General features: G+C 37.7%; 3 protein-coding genes across 11 annotated transcripts; 1 reads left to right on the plus strand and 2 right to left on the minus strand.

Annotated features, from left to right (window-relative positions):
* Window positions 1-4154: 4154 nt before the first annotated feature.
* Window positions 4155-6457, plus strand: LOC111453612 (ATP-dependent 6-phosphofructokinase 2). Its single transcript, XM_023094761.1, has 2 exons — window positions 4155-4773; window positions 5490-6457. Exons 1-2 carry the CDS (start codon window positions 4225-4227, stop codon window positions 6354-6356), a joined length of 1416 nt encoding a protein of 471 aa, XP_022950529.1. The 5' UTR covers window positions 4155-4224; the 3' UTR covers window positions 6357-6457.
* Window positions 6409-8960, minus strand: LOC111453613 (E3 ubiquitin-protein ligase RGLG5-like). 2 transcript variants are annotated; one of them, XM_023094763.1, is made up of 11 exons: window positions 8627-8960; window positions 8514-8593; window positions 8190-8418; window positions 7987-8100; window positions 7794-7891; window positions 7639-7718; window positions 7448-7553; window positions 7216-7343; window positions 6917-7121; window positions 6745-6801; window positions 6409-6658 (listed from the first exon to the last, which is right to left on the minus strand). In XM_023094763.1, the coding sequence occupies exons 1-11, from the start codon at window positions 8721-8723 to the stop codon at window positions 6578-6580; spliced, it is 1275 nt and encodes a 424-aa protein (XP_022950531.1). In that variant the 5' UTR covers window positions 8724-8960; the 3' UTR covers window positions 6409-6577. The 2 variants fall into 2 exon arrangements, with proteins under 2 accessions (XP_022950531.1, XP_022950530.1); XM_023094762.1 differs by having other exon boundaries at window positions 8514-8960.
* Window positions 8961-9691: 731 nt separating this feature from the next.
* On the minus strand, window positions 9692-12697 carry LOC111452971 (DNA-directed RNA polymerases IV and V subunit 4-like). Of its 8 annotated transcripts, none has more exons than XM_023093872.1 (10): window positions 12614-12696; window positions 12385-12515; window positions 11924-11995; window positions 11731-11781; window positions 11521-11604; window positions 11111-11228; window positions 10957-11034; window positions 10731-10764; window positions 10578-10646; window positions 9692-10096 (listed from the first exon to the last, which is right to left on the minus strand). In XM_023093872.1, exons 2-10 carry the CDS (start codon window positions 12461-12463, stop codon window positions 10025-10027), a joined length of 657 nt encoding a protein of 218 aa, XP_022949640.1. In that variant the 5' UTR covers window positions 12464-12515; window positions 12614-12696; the 3' UTR covers window positions 9692-10024. The 8 variants fall into 8 exon arrangements, with proteins under 8 accessions (XP_022949640.1, XP_022949643.1, XP_022949642.1 ...); XM_023093875.1 differs by having other exon boundaries at window positions 12603-12694; XM_023093874.1 differs by having other exon boundaries at window positions 9692-9913; window positions 9987-10096; window positions 12385-12693.
* Window positions 12698-12816: the final 119 nt, after the last annotated feature.

Consider the following 12816-nt stretch of genomic DNA (forward strand, 5'->3'; position numbering starts at 1 on the left):
AAAAAAAAAAAAAAAAAAAAAAAAAAAAAAGAAAGAAAGATAGATGAGAGAGAGAGAGGCCGGAACGTGAAAAGTGGAACAGACCTTAGAAGCTGGACCTCATGTAACATGTTGGGTGAATGATGGCACTGCGGGACGAACAACAACGCCAATGCTCACAAACTGCGTGACCCAATTCCATTTTCCATACAAATTAAAATATATATATATGTATATATATATATTTATTTAATTCCAATTTACCTTACCCGCCTCGTTTCATTGTTCATCTTCCAAGCCACTTGATCAATGGACCGCCAAAGCACCAAGCGACCAAGAGAATCATCAGAGGAACAATCTTCGCTGCCGGAGATCGGTAATGGAAAGAAGCAGCGCCTCCACGGCGGCAGTGACGACGCCAAGGAACCTCTTCCTAGAACATTCTTTGATTTCGATCTGTCGTTCGGCGTCTTCGATTTCCCCTGGTTGAAGGAGAGCCTGATTTATTGCGAATCCGAGGACTGGAAATTGGACGATGTTTTCTTCACCTCCTTTTACAATGGACTATCCACCGCCGATGCTACTACGATTGGGACGGAGTTGTCGTCGGGGCAATTGGTTTGGAGTAATCTGCCGGATCCTTGGGAGGCGGAATACGAGGCACAAGTGCCGCCGACGACGCTGGACGACGGCGGAGGAGGACAGGCAGGGGAGGAGATGGATTGTATCTGGAGCTCTCTGCTAAATCAACCGCTTCAACAAGGGAGTAGAGCGTTGTAGAATTGGGCGTAATGAAGTTCGTGTTCTCTCCCAGAGCCATCGGCGGCTCCTTCCAACCACTTGGATCCAATAAAATTAAAATTCTCCTGTTTGATGGAAATCAAGGGTGGATATCACTTTTCATTTTGGAACTATAAACCTAGTTTTTATTTAGTTCATTTATAAGAGTTCCGGCTTGCAAAACCAAATCACGTCACAATTTTAAAACGCTCATGCTAAAGAGAGGTTGAATGTTTCGTTCAGGGGCCAGCTTACTACACCGGCACACCGCTCGACTTTGATACCATTTGTAACGGTTCAAGTCCATCGCTAGTAGATATTATCTGTTTCGACTCGTAAAATCAGGTTTGAGATCTCACATTGGTTGGAGAGGGAAACGAAGCATTCATGAGTATAGAAACCTTTCCGTAGCAGACATGTTTTAAAATTGAGAAGCTGACGGCGATACGTAGCCGTCAAAGTGGACAATATCTATCAGCAGTGAGGTTGTGTTGTTACAAAGAACGAATAAAGGACTCTTAGTGTTATCAGGCGTCGAATACACTCGGGTACAAAAAAAACTTTTATTTTCTTCAATTTTTTTATAAAAAAAAAAAAAAAACAATTGGCTGTAAAAATTTGAATGGTTCACCCCAACAAGGAGTATTATGTGTACAATGGAAGGCAAAAATAAGAAAATAATCAATCGACATAGAGCTTTGGATATCCTCGGTACTCTGGATTTGGAACCTAGATTCAGTATCTAATATGTCTCGACATAACCATGTTACTTATTTGCCATTTTTAAGAGAGGATTATTCTCACCGATCAACATAAGTTCTTTCGACATGTTTTAACTTCACTCGACATGCTTTATAGAAAGAAAAAAAATTTAAGAGGTCACCCAACTAAGTGCTTCCAGTTAAGCCCGCTTAACGTTAACGTGGGAATTGTGAGATCCTACATTGGTTGAAGAGGGGAATGAAATATTCCATATATATAAGGGCGTGAAGACGCTAGACCCCCAAGAAACATTCCATATATATAAGGGTGTGAAGATGCTAGGCCCCTAAGGGGCAAGGGCGTGGAAACCTTTCCCTATAAATGCATTTTAAAAATCGGAGGTTGACAGCAATAACTACTATCAGTGGGCTTGAACGGTTACAAAAATAGTCTTCACTCTGAGAAGTAACAAGTAGGGACTAAAATTGGCAATATTTGCTAGCGGTAGACTTTCGTTGTTACAGGAATAGTAACAGTGGGCTCGGACTGTTACAGGAATGGTTTTCACTATGAGAAGTGATACGTAACGAGTCAAAACATACAATATCGGTTAACGGTGGACTTGAATTGTTACCGAAACAGTCTTCACTTTGAAAAGCGATACATAAGGGGCAAAACACAGACAATATCTGCTAGCAGTAGACTTTGGTTGCTACAGGAATAATTTTCACTATGAGAATTGATACGTAACGAGTCAAAACATACAATATCTGGACTTGGGTAGTTACAGAAACAATATTCACTATGAGAAGCAATACGTAATGGTAAAAAACAGACAATATTTGTTAGTGGTCGGCTTTGATTGTTAGAGGAATAGTTTTCACCATGTTCTTTACTATGAGAACTATACATAACGAGTCAAAACATATAATATCGATTAGCGTGAACTTGGGTTGTTACAGAAACAGTATTTAATACAAGAAGAAAAAACAAACAATATCTACTAGCGGTGTTTTCTATCGCAAAGATATTATTGAAAATGAAGTGAAAATTGAAAATTAATTTTGTTAAAAACAATAATAATGAGGACATTGAAATGGACGAAAGATGCATAAAACAAGAAAGAAAAACCAAAAGCCACGCTGTAAATTAAATTGTTAAAAAGTAAGTAAAAATATAATTTATTGGATGGAATGAATCAGACATTTTTTCACAGCGAAGCTGACCTGTCACTGTGAGCTTGCCTCGTTGTCGTTTAGACTGGTTTTTGTGCCGGTCCAGAAAACGCAAGCCTACAAGAAGCTCCCCCTTGGGTTTATCCCACGGCGTTCCCTATAAAACCACGCACATCGGCCTAACCCATCTTCATCGGGTTGGGACTCTGGTCCTGCCTGGCTCCCTGCATGCCAACTATGGAGCCTTTGCCAAGCCTCCTTCGCATCCTTCCTAATTGGCATCAAGGGAGTCATGCAGGCTAAATTTCATCGTCATCTCCGCCCACGATTTCTCGGAGACTCGAGCGTGCCTCACTTTTCTAAGCGGGTTGAATGCATGGTAAGAAAAATGTTTCATTTTTTTTTCTTCGTTCTCTATCGTTTTTATCATTCAATGGGTGGGTGTAAATTTAGTGATACGTGTCACTGTAACAGTCTCGTCGAACGATAAGTTATTCGAGGAGGTTGTCACAACTAACCTCATCTCGTTACTGCGTGTGTGAGGGATCTCTTTCTCTATCGGAAACTATGTCTAAATTAAATCCCTCGATTTAACCTCGTAATTTATCATATAAGAGATTGCTTGCTAAATTTTTTCATCCCTATTGGGTATAATATTTTCGTTCTTTGTGTTTAAGTTTTAAATATTATGTGTTAAATTAATAAAAAAAATTATATTTTGACTAAAAAAAATATTATTGAACATTAAAAAATTTCAATAATAAAACTTTAAAAAAAAAATAATTATATAGCTTGTTTTTGTGTTAAATGTGAGTTTTTTATTTCAAAAATATCCTTGAACTTTATAAAGTTTCATAAATACATATTGTGAAAAAAATTACAAAAACAGTATTATGTTTAAAAAAATACACATTAAATTTTATAAATAGTCATTAACATCCTTTATCTTTATACAAAATTTATAATTTTTTTTATAGTTAATATCGACAAAAACCATTTGCCGATATTTTGTAGATTATCTCTAAATATTTTAATATTAGTTTGGAAGAAGGAAGAATATTTTTGAAATGAAATGGTAATAATATTTTTTTAATTTTAAAAAATAAATAAAAATACTTTTGACATTATTAAAAGAGTTTAAAGTTATTAATGATTTTTTTTTTTTGAAAATGGAAGGATATTATTGACATTTCATGTGGCATTAAAGTTAAAAAGAATATTTTCTTTTTAATAAAGTGCTTTTAAGATAATTTTGTAGGATTAAATTAAAAAAAAATACCCATAGATTATGAGTCTTACGGTAATTCTAAAGTTCCTTAAATATTAAAAAAACAATGTATTCAACTTTTGAATAATTAATTTTGAACCCACTTTTTAAAAATGTTTACAAAAAAGGCAACCAATAGAAACAGAGCAAGTAGATAAAGCCCTTTACACCACCATCTGCCAAGTTTTATAATTATATATATATATATATATGTATATATATATTCCATGGGTACTTTAAAAACCAGCCACCTCAACAACCGGTTCATTCTTCATTTCACTCATCCCCCAAACTCGCCTCTCAATTTCCCCTTCCCCTAAGATGGCCACCGCCGCCGCCGAAATCGCTGACCGGCACCCCCCCATCGCCGTCGCAAGCCTGCCCCACCTGACCGACCACTTCCCGACCCTCCAAAGCAGAACCAACCCACTCCAGAACAACCAGTTCTTCCACCCAATAGACGGCTTCTACGCCACCTCCACCGACGTCGTCCTCCGCCGCATCGCCTTCGACCTCTCCAGAAAGCCTTCTCCAGCACACGTGGCGTACTACCGAGCTGGTCCACGGCGGTCGGTTTACTTCGAACCGGAGTCGGTTCGAGCGGCGATCGTGACGTGTGGAGGGCTGTGCCCCGGGATGAACACGGTGATCAGAGAGCTGGTGGTGGGGCTTTGGGAGCTGTACGGAGTGCGGCAGATACATGGGATTGTGGCTGGCTACAGAGGGTTTTACTCGAGCGAGCCGGTGGAGCTGAGTCTGAAGCTGGTCGATGATTGGCATAAGAGAGGCGGCACCGCCCTCCGAACCTCCCGAGGTGGGTTTGATCTCCGGAGGATCGTCGATGCCATCCAAGATCGTGGTTTCAATCAGGTTTTTTAATTTAATTCTAAATTTAAATAATTATTTATTTTAATTTAGAGTTAGTTTGAACTTTGTCATTTAAAAAAATGGAACACTTGGCGCGCCAACACTGAAACTTGGATGTTTTTTTGGTACTTAATAATGGGTCGCGGGGCGGGAGATGTCCATGTGTCTAATTTGTAATTTTTATTCTTTAGGATTATTATTATTATTATTTTAAAGTTTTAATATGTCTGTCTGTCTATATATATATATGTATGTATGTATGTCTCTATTATATATGTATGTATATATATATGTATGTATGTATGTATGTCTCTATTATATATATATGTATATCTGTCTAATATATATATATATATATATATATGTATGTATGTATGTCTCTATTATATATGTATGTATATCTGTCTAATATATATATATATATATGTATGTATGTATGTATGTCTCTATATATATGTATGTATATCGGTCTAATATATATATATATATATATCTATATCTATGTATGTATGTATGTATATATATATATATATTTATATATATATCCAGGTTTGTCGGGCTAGCAGATGAAATGGATATCTCTAATGGCTACGCTAAATAATTTCTTTAATATTTCTGTTTCCTAATTTCTCCAATAGTTTTGTTGTCAAGAATTTTCATATTTGGATTAGGAATTAGGATTGTTTTAATGGGAGATTCATTGCAAATTAATTCACTAGGTCTATATAATCGGAGGAGATGGCACAATGCGCGGCGCCGTCAAGATATTCGAAGAAGTATGTCGTCGGAATCTGCAAGTCGCCGTCACCGGGATCCCGAAAACAGTTGACAATGACATAGGAATCATCGACCGATCATTCGGATTCCAAACAGCCGTCGAAATGGCGCAGCAGGCAATCAGCGCCGCTCATGTGGAGGCTGAGAGCGCGGTGAACGGCATAGGTCTCGTGAAATTGATGGGCAGAAGCACTGGCCATATCGCTCTTCACGCCACATTGAGCAGTCGAGACGTCGATTGCTGCTTAATACCTGAAATGGAGTTTTATTTGGAAGGCGACGGAGGTTTGTTTCCGTTTCTTGAGCGGAGGTTGAAGGAGAATGGGCATGCGGTTCTGGTGGTTGCAGAGGGAGCAGGACAGGATACAATACCTAGAACTGAGGCACAAAAGGAAGAGCGGGACGAATCTGGAAATCCGGTGTTCTTGGATGTGGGCGGATGGTTGAAGACGGAACTCAAAGATTGGTGGGCGAGAACGCACCCCGGTGAGTTGTTTACTGTTAAATACATAGATCCTACTTACATGATTCGTGCTGTGCCTGCAAATGCTACAGATAACTCCTATTGTACATTGCTTGCTCATTCTGCAATTCATGGGGTAATGGCTGGTTATACTGGATTTGTCTCTGGCCCTATTAATGGAAACTATTCGTATATTCCTTTGAAAGATGTAGCAGAAGCAAAGAATGAAGTTAATACGAGAGATCATAAATGGGCATGGGTTAGATCTGTCACTAATCAGCCTGATTTTGTAGAAACTCGACTATTCGTTCCAGGAAATCGGAGTTCATCAGGGATTTCTAGTTGAAATAGATTTTAGGATTCTGTGTCTGGAAAGAGTTGTTGGAGATATCTGTAACTGTATCATACCTTTAATCTTTTGAAATCAAAGTGCACTTCTGTTCTGTACACACAAATCAAAATGATCAAACACTTGATTGTTCTTAAGCACACAAATTTCTGCTACGATTACTTCAGAATTACAGAAAATGCCTTTCAGAGAGTTCATGGAACTGGCTTGTCAGCTAGTTAGCGCAATCTTATCCTTGTGGTTATGTGGGTTTGACATATTGGGCAGAGGATGAGATCTTCACCACAAACTGAGCATATCTGCAATAAACATGCTTGTTAATACTAAACCATTGAAAAGGGGACAAAAAGGATAGAGAGAACAGCTTGGAGTTGTTCCCATTTACCTGATGTCCACATCCAAGTGCAAGATCTTTCTCATTGATGTAGCATTGTGAACAGATCTGCAAATCACAATGTGGTCATTAAGAAATTGATCGTTCTATGAATGAACATCATAGGTTTCTAGCCAATATGTGTTTATGTGATGTTACAGAGTTCTTTCAAGTGTAGCCTTACCCGATTAAACGACAACGACGGTGAAGACACAGAAGATGATCTGAGAAGTGCTGAATGAGATGGAGAGGAGGAACCATAGAAAGATGTAGATGATATGTCACTTTCTGTGCGCCTAAAGTTTGGAAAATGGTTGCGGGAAATATAGGTGATTGGAGGAGGCCGTGGCAGTGGGAAAGGTAAATGCCCTTGTGTGTTTCTTTTTTGGCTGAAAGTAAAACAAGTTTAGATAGTTGGTTAACAATATGCACTAGATTTACCATGATAAGCAGCATTGTTGAAACATTCAGCTGGTAATTTACCCCAGAAGTTGGAGTCTCATTGTTGCCTTGTATTGTGGTGGTATCTCCATTAGACATTGCAGTGCAAACTCGGTCTTCTTTTTCGATGGGGGAGTACCCTTGGACATGATATCGGTGAAGTTCACGAACTGCACCAGACAATGAACACCAGAATGAAAAGGATATATATAATAGAACCAAAAGAATGGTCTTATGAGTCTGGTACTGTAAGTTCTATCCCGTCTCTTTTCACCTGGAAATTGTCGAAATCGCGAGCTGGGATTTGATCATCGCATTGGTACATCTGGTCCCATGGTCCATCACCCACACCGACTAAGATTATCGATAAAGGATATTTGCTGCATAAAGAAGATGAAAGTTGAAGCTACAAAAGGCAATGGGAATGTAGCAAACATGTGCTTATTTACATGTATTTCAACCAACCTTGCTTCAACAATCGCTTCAATAGTGCTCTGTTCTTGAGGACTGAGGTGGCCTTGACAAGTGTCTACACTTCTTGTGACCTATCACAGAGAACATGAGTTATACGAATAAGTCAACTTTAAAAGAACAACTTCAATCATAATGTAGCCAGTTACTTGTCCATCAGCAATGATCAGAAGAATATGATACTGGCCGTAGCTATCGTTGACGATTCTGATGGCGTTTCGGATGATTGGAGCAAATGATGTCGGACCTGATATAACAAGTAGTATGCAAGGGAACGGAAGATGTAGTGAATTCAAATTGAGCAGGAAGAAGGGAATGGAGATTCCAGTGAGGAAGATTTACCAGCCAGATTCACGTGAGGTACTGTTTCTCTGTAGCAATGGAGTACTTCCTCAAAACCATGGCAGGGCGTATCTCCCGGATGGAAGCTAAAAACGTCTCGATCGCCAGTAGTAACTGCAGAAGAAAAAAGAGAAATGAATGGAACTTCTAAGATAGTTCTCCAGAGAATCATGAAATTCTACAATTTGATCACAAAATCACACCATCTCCGAAGCCATAGCAGGGAATTATGTTATCATCATCGAATTTTTCGAGTGTTTTGCCGATGATGGATATTGCTTGTTCATAGGGATTGAGACAAGCTCCATCAAGGTCATGCAGATTCCTCCCCATGAAAGATTTCTTCCCAGTCCACTCATTGCTTCTTGTGAAGTCAATCCCAACGATCAAGTTGGAGGATTCCAAACCTGCCTTTTCCAGGGCTTCACTCACCTGCAAGTGCAGAAGTCAATAAACTTCAGCATCAAATTCAGGACTTATGAATCCAATTAACAGATGTTGAAAGCGAAACATTAGATGAATGATACCTGTTCAAGGGATTCAAAGTCGTCACCATTTATTATAGGATTCGGGGGTCGGGAAGAACGCGCGGAATTGGTGCTTGGGGATGGGGAAGAAGGCCAGGGACTGGTGGTTGGGGGAGGACTATAACCACAAGAACACCTTAATGGCTGGTTCCGATGATCACCATAGATGTGCACATGGCAGTGAATGTTCTTAGAAGATTTTGCTCCCATATTCTGTTTTGATGTTTGCTTTGATTAACAATCTCTCCAAAGAAGAAGCAACCCGGGAAAGAAGGTGTTACTGAGGTGAAGAACAATATGGCAATTCAGGAAGAACAATGTCTAAGAATCAGAAGTGAATGCCAAAACATATTTGAAGGGACAAGTATGGGAAGTAATGACGAAGGATACCGTGCCTGTTCAAGAAATGATCAAAGTCAAATAAATTAAACACATTCGAAGCTTCAACGAACCCATCATCCAAATTCCCTCTCAGAATTGTATAATGAAAAAGTCTCAAGTGTATATACAAAATAAGCCTCTGAATAATCTTTCTGTTGAATGATTCAATATGTAATTCAGTTGAGAATTGGTGTATTTTATAAATGGAAACCCAGTAGTATTCAACGGAATTGATAGTGATGCTTCAATTATCATCTAGTTTTATAAAGCTCAAGTGAGAAAATTGATGTGTTCTTTATTTTCCTTTTTTTTAGTGAATGAATATATTTTGTTGGAATGTTCTAAGTGGATTGGAGAGTCAACGGGCACTCCAAACACTCAATGACATTTTTAGTCTTTATAATCTTGTTATAAAAAATTAGAAGTAATTATGTGAGAATTTCTTGCTACCTTCAACCTTAATAATAAATAACATGTTATAATTCAATTTAATATTAAAATTTAGCATTATAGAGATACTCTTTTAAGTATTGAAACGAAATATATCTTGTAAATTAGAGAGATTGACAGGTGATTCTAAAAAGTGATAGACCAGTTAGAGTTAGTAAGAATTTCATGAACCAGTTAGAGTTCGTAAGAATTTCATGACTAAACTCTACACAGCCAGCTTGAGTACAATTCAACTATTTAAACATATACTCTATACATATTTTGAACCAAAATTAGACCCAAACTTGCATCTCCTCTGTGGTAAAGGGTTAGGGGCCTCAACATGAGTAGCATATTAGCAATATAAATGAACAGCCCAACATGAGTAGCATCCAGTAGAAACTACTCCCTTAACATCCCCACTTTACATTCAAATTAATAGAGGTTTTCTAGTTTGATTTTCAGTCCATCAGAGTTGATTCAGATGAGAGAGGCATTCATAGCAAAGTAACCCACATTTCTACACTACGGCAAATACAGATCTTTGAAGAACAAAATATTCCAATGGGCTAATGCTTGCCTCCCCGAAGCGATATCTAGTGAATACCATTGAAAAGAAAAGGTCCTAATTTTCAAATCCCATAAAACAATCTTCACAGGAAGGGGAGAAGTCAACCGGAGAAGTAATTGATCTTATGACTTCAGGATGATTTTACCTTGGCTAGCTCTCTCAAGACACTGTTGAGAGGTTCACTCAGCTTGCTTCTTTTGCTCTGCTTTGTCAAAATAAATTAAAAAGTAATAATCATAGGAACAAAATTGCTATGATGCATGACCAATCGGACCCATCTAGGAAGGACCACGGACCACTATTGGTGTGTAAGAAGCATCTTTAAAAGGTCTGACTAATAAAGCATACTTATCAAGCTTTTACAGTTTTTGACAACATATATATAAATGTATTTCATAAGTCCTTAAAAGCACTTGTATTTTGTATACACTAAAACAATAAAAGAATTGAAGCGTAGAAACTAAATATGTGTTCTTTGAGTTCAACAAGAGAAAAATCTCTAGCCTTTAGATCAAGAGTACATTGCCTAAACCAGTTAAATTAAGTATAGAACGAGCTTTGTCTACGAACTTTAGAGATAGGGGCGAGCTAGGCTTAGGTGGGCAGAAACTCAGTAGGTGTTTTAACTATGTTATATGACAGGGCGATGTAAGATATAGAAATTTTAAAAACTTATACCGTACCTTCAAGGATGGAAGAAGAGCAAAAACTTCATCAGTAGTGTCTGGGCAGACATTAGCAAGCACACACATCTGAATTAATATTAATATCGAGTCAGTTCATCACTCGAAAGAATCAATTTTAGAAAAGGCAAGAAAGGATGTAAAGATAGCTACCTCACTGTCCATTACGCCATATTTCTTGAGGGTTCTAAAACATTCAGTTAAGGAGTCAACAGAATGGATTAGATAGAATGAAAAGAGCACTATACAGCACACCAGGAGTGCTGGATTGGTAAAAGGCACACTTCCACTGCAGTATGTAAATTTTTTCCATCCATAAAAAGAGATACAAAGAAATTAACAATATAATTTGATGGCCTATTCATCAGATCAAGGATACTCGAGAACTGGTCTAACTGACTCGGTATTTACGTAGTGATTGGCTCTTTTGGCATATTGCAACCCCCTATCAAATGGTCTAAGATAAAAGCAATTCAAGTTTGTCAGCATGCGGATTTCTTCTTTCAAATAAATAGTTAATAGCATTCACTTACGTTGGGATTTTTATGGTTGGATCTGCTGATAGAAGAACCATCTGATCTTGGATTCCCTGTAAAATTTGTGCAGCCTCACAGTCCATAAGGCATTGGCATTTAACATTCTTGGGAAGTTCTGCACACCAATTTAAACCAAAACAGCACAATTTGAACAGCATACAGATACCATGGAACAAATAACATAATAGGAGACATACTGACACCAATCACTTATCCCAGCAGGAACAGACAAAAAAATACGGCCTCGAAACAGAAAAGGTAAAGGCAATACTGATTTTCATAAATGGTAAGGCAATACTGATCTTCCATGATATGAATAACAGTAAAAATAAATACATTGATGACCATATAAGTATAATTATATTCTTACCAAATAAAACCATACTCAAAGTCAAGGCAGTACCCACCTTGTTCAATCTTCAATTCTAGTGGCTGGGGTTCCTTCGCACCACTTCCGCCTTTTCCGCCTTTTCCTCCTTTACCCAAGTCACCTACAAGCCAAGATTGGAAAGGAGAGAAAGTCAATGAATTGCATTAACATCAAAATAACAAATAATAGGCTTATGAAGTTAAGACAGTAGAAAGATAAAAATAAAATGAACATCTAAAACTGGTACCATTTTTGCCACTGTATTTCATTGAAAAATTAATCTGCGCATCAACAGATCCTGTATGAGTACAAGTACTTCCGAATTAAGTAGTTTTATATAATAAGCACATGAATTCTGACAGGCAATTTGTTGAAGAACATATAGAACACTGGCACATCAAGTGATTTGTATAACACAAAAAGTAAAAATGACTATTGACCTTGAGCATCGAACTGGACTTTCCTTCCCTTCTTTGGCTTTAACAGACTATCATCCTTTCCTTTTAGAGAAGCTATGCAACAAGTCAGGAAGCATTTGATATACATTCAGCAAACAAAAGAATTTCCAATCATGCTTAATTATCCCAATCCTGATCTAGTTCGTTTAAATGCCCAGCTCCATAGAAAACATCACTATGTATTCCTGTGACCTATGATCCATTTAGCAAACTGCATGCATAATCCATGGAAACCTGGACAAATTTTCAGCTCTGTACGAACAGTGCTGATGGTAGCTTTAAAATCCAAGTGATTCACAGAACAAAATCTTGGTTGAACAGAGAAAGAAAAAGAAGATTGAGAATTAATTTGGCAAGTGAATTCAAGATGCATTAAGCTCGAAGCCATGAGTAATTGGGGTGTAAATTATTGCACAGACTCAAAAGACATTAACAATACGAACCATCCTTGAAAGAGGACTTGAGCGAAGACTTTCCAGGTTTTCTTGGCAGTGGATTACCCTTTTCTCCTATCTCCGACATCACTGGAAATTGTTTCCCCGCTTTCACTTCGATTAAGCTCTCCAAGCAAAATCTACATCAGAAAAACGAACACGAAAGCATTCGAAACTGAAACATTAAAGAATTCAAATAATCTTTCCTACAACAAACAGAGAAATACGGAGAACCGACGAGCCTGGTTGGATGATCGGAAAATGAGAGAACCGACGAGCCTGCTTTCAACTTTCAATTCTCGTGGATTAAATAAAGGAGAGAGTCCAATTAGAATTACCAGTATATTCAATTAAAATTAAAATTAAAAAACGAAAAAAAAATTTATCTAAATTATACGCTTTTTCTTAAGGACTATAATTTTTACTTGAATTCAATATTAT

This window comes from Cucurbita moschata, unplaced genomic scaffold (genome assembly GCF_002738365.1).
Source record: "Cucurbita moschata cultivar Rifu unplaced genomic scaffold, Cmos_1.0 Cmo_Scf00015, whole genome shotgun sequence".
In the NCBI taxonomy this organism is placed as follows: domain Eukaryota; kingdom Viridiplantae; phylum Streptophyta; class Magnoliopsida; order Cucurbitales; family Cucurbitaceae; genus Cucurbita; species Cucurbita moschata.

Excerpts from the sequence above, each read along its gene's own strand:
- LOC111453613 (XM_023094762.1), bottom strand. The coding sequence starts at position 8,723 with ATGGGAGCAAAATCTTCTAAGAACATTCACTGCCATGTGCACATCTAT. Across the intron at positions 8,419-8,513 it reads ACTTTGAATCCCTTGAACAG|GTGAGTGAAGCCCTGGAAAA; the intron begins GTATCATTCATC and ends CTGCACTTGCAG. Across the intron at positions 7,344-7,447 it reads GCGATTTCGACAATTTCCAG|TTCGTGAACTTCACCGATAT; the intron begins GTGAAAAGAGAC and ends TGTCTGGTGCAG.
- LOC111452971 (XM_023093872.1), bottom strand. The coding sequence starts at position 12,463 with ATGTCGGAGATAGGAGAAAAGGGTAATCCACTGCCAAGAAAACCTGGA. Across the intron at positions 11,996-12,384 it reads CAAGTCCTCTTTCAAGGATG|CTTCTCTAAAAGGAAAGGAT; the intron begins GTTCGTATTGTT and ends CTTGTTGCATAG. Across the intron at positions 10,765-10,956 it reads TCAGTTAGACCAGTTCTCGA|AACCCTCAAGAAATATGGCG; the intron begins GTATCCTTGATC and ends TGAATGTTTTAG.
- LOC111453612 (XM_023094761.1), top strand. The coding sequence starts at position 4,225 with ATGGCCACCGCCGCCGCCGAAATCGCTGACCGGCACCCCCCCATCGCC. Across the intron at positions 4,774-5,489 it reads AAGATCGTGGTTTCAATCAG|GTCTATATAATCGGAGGAGA; the intron begins GTTTTTTAATTT and ends TTAATTCACTAG.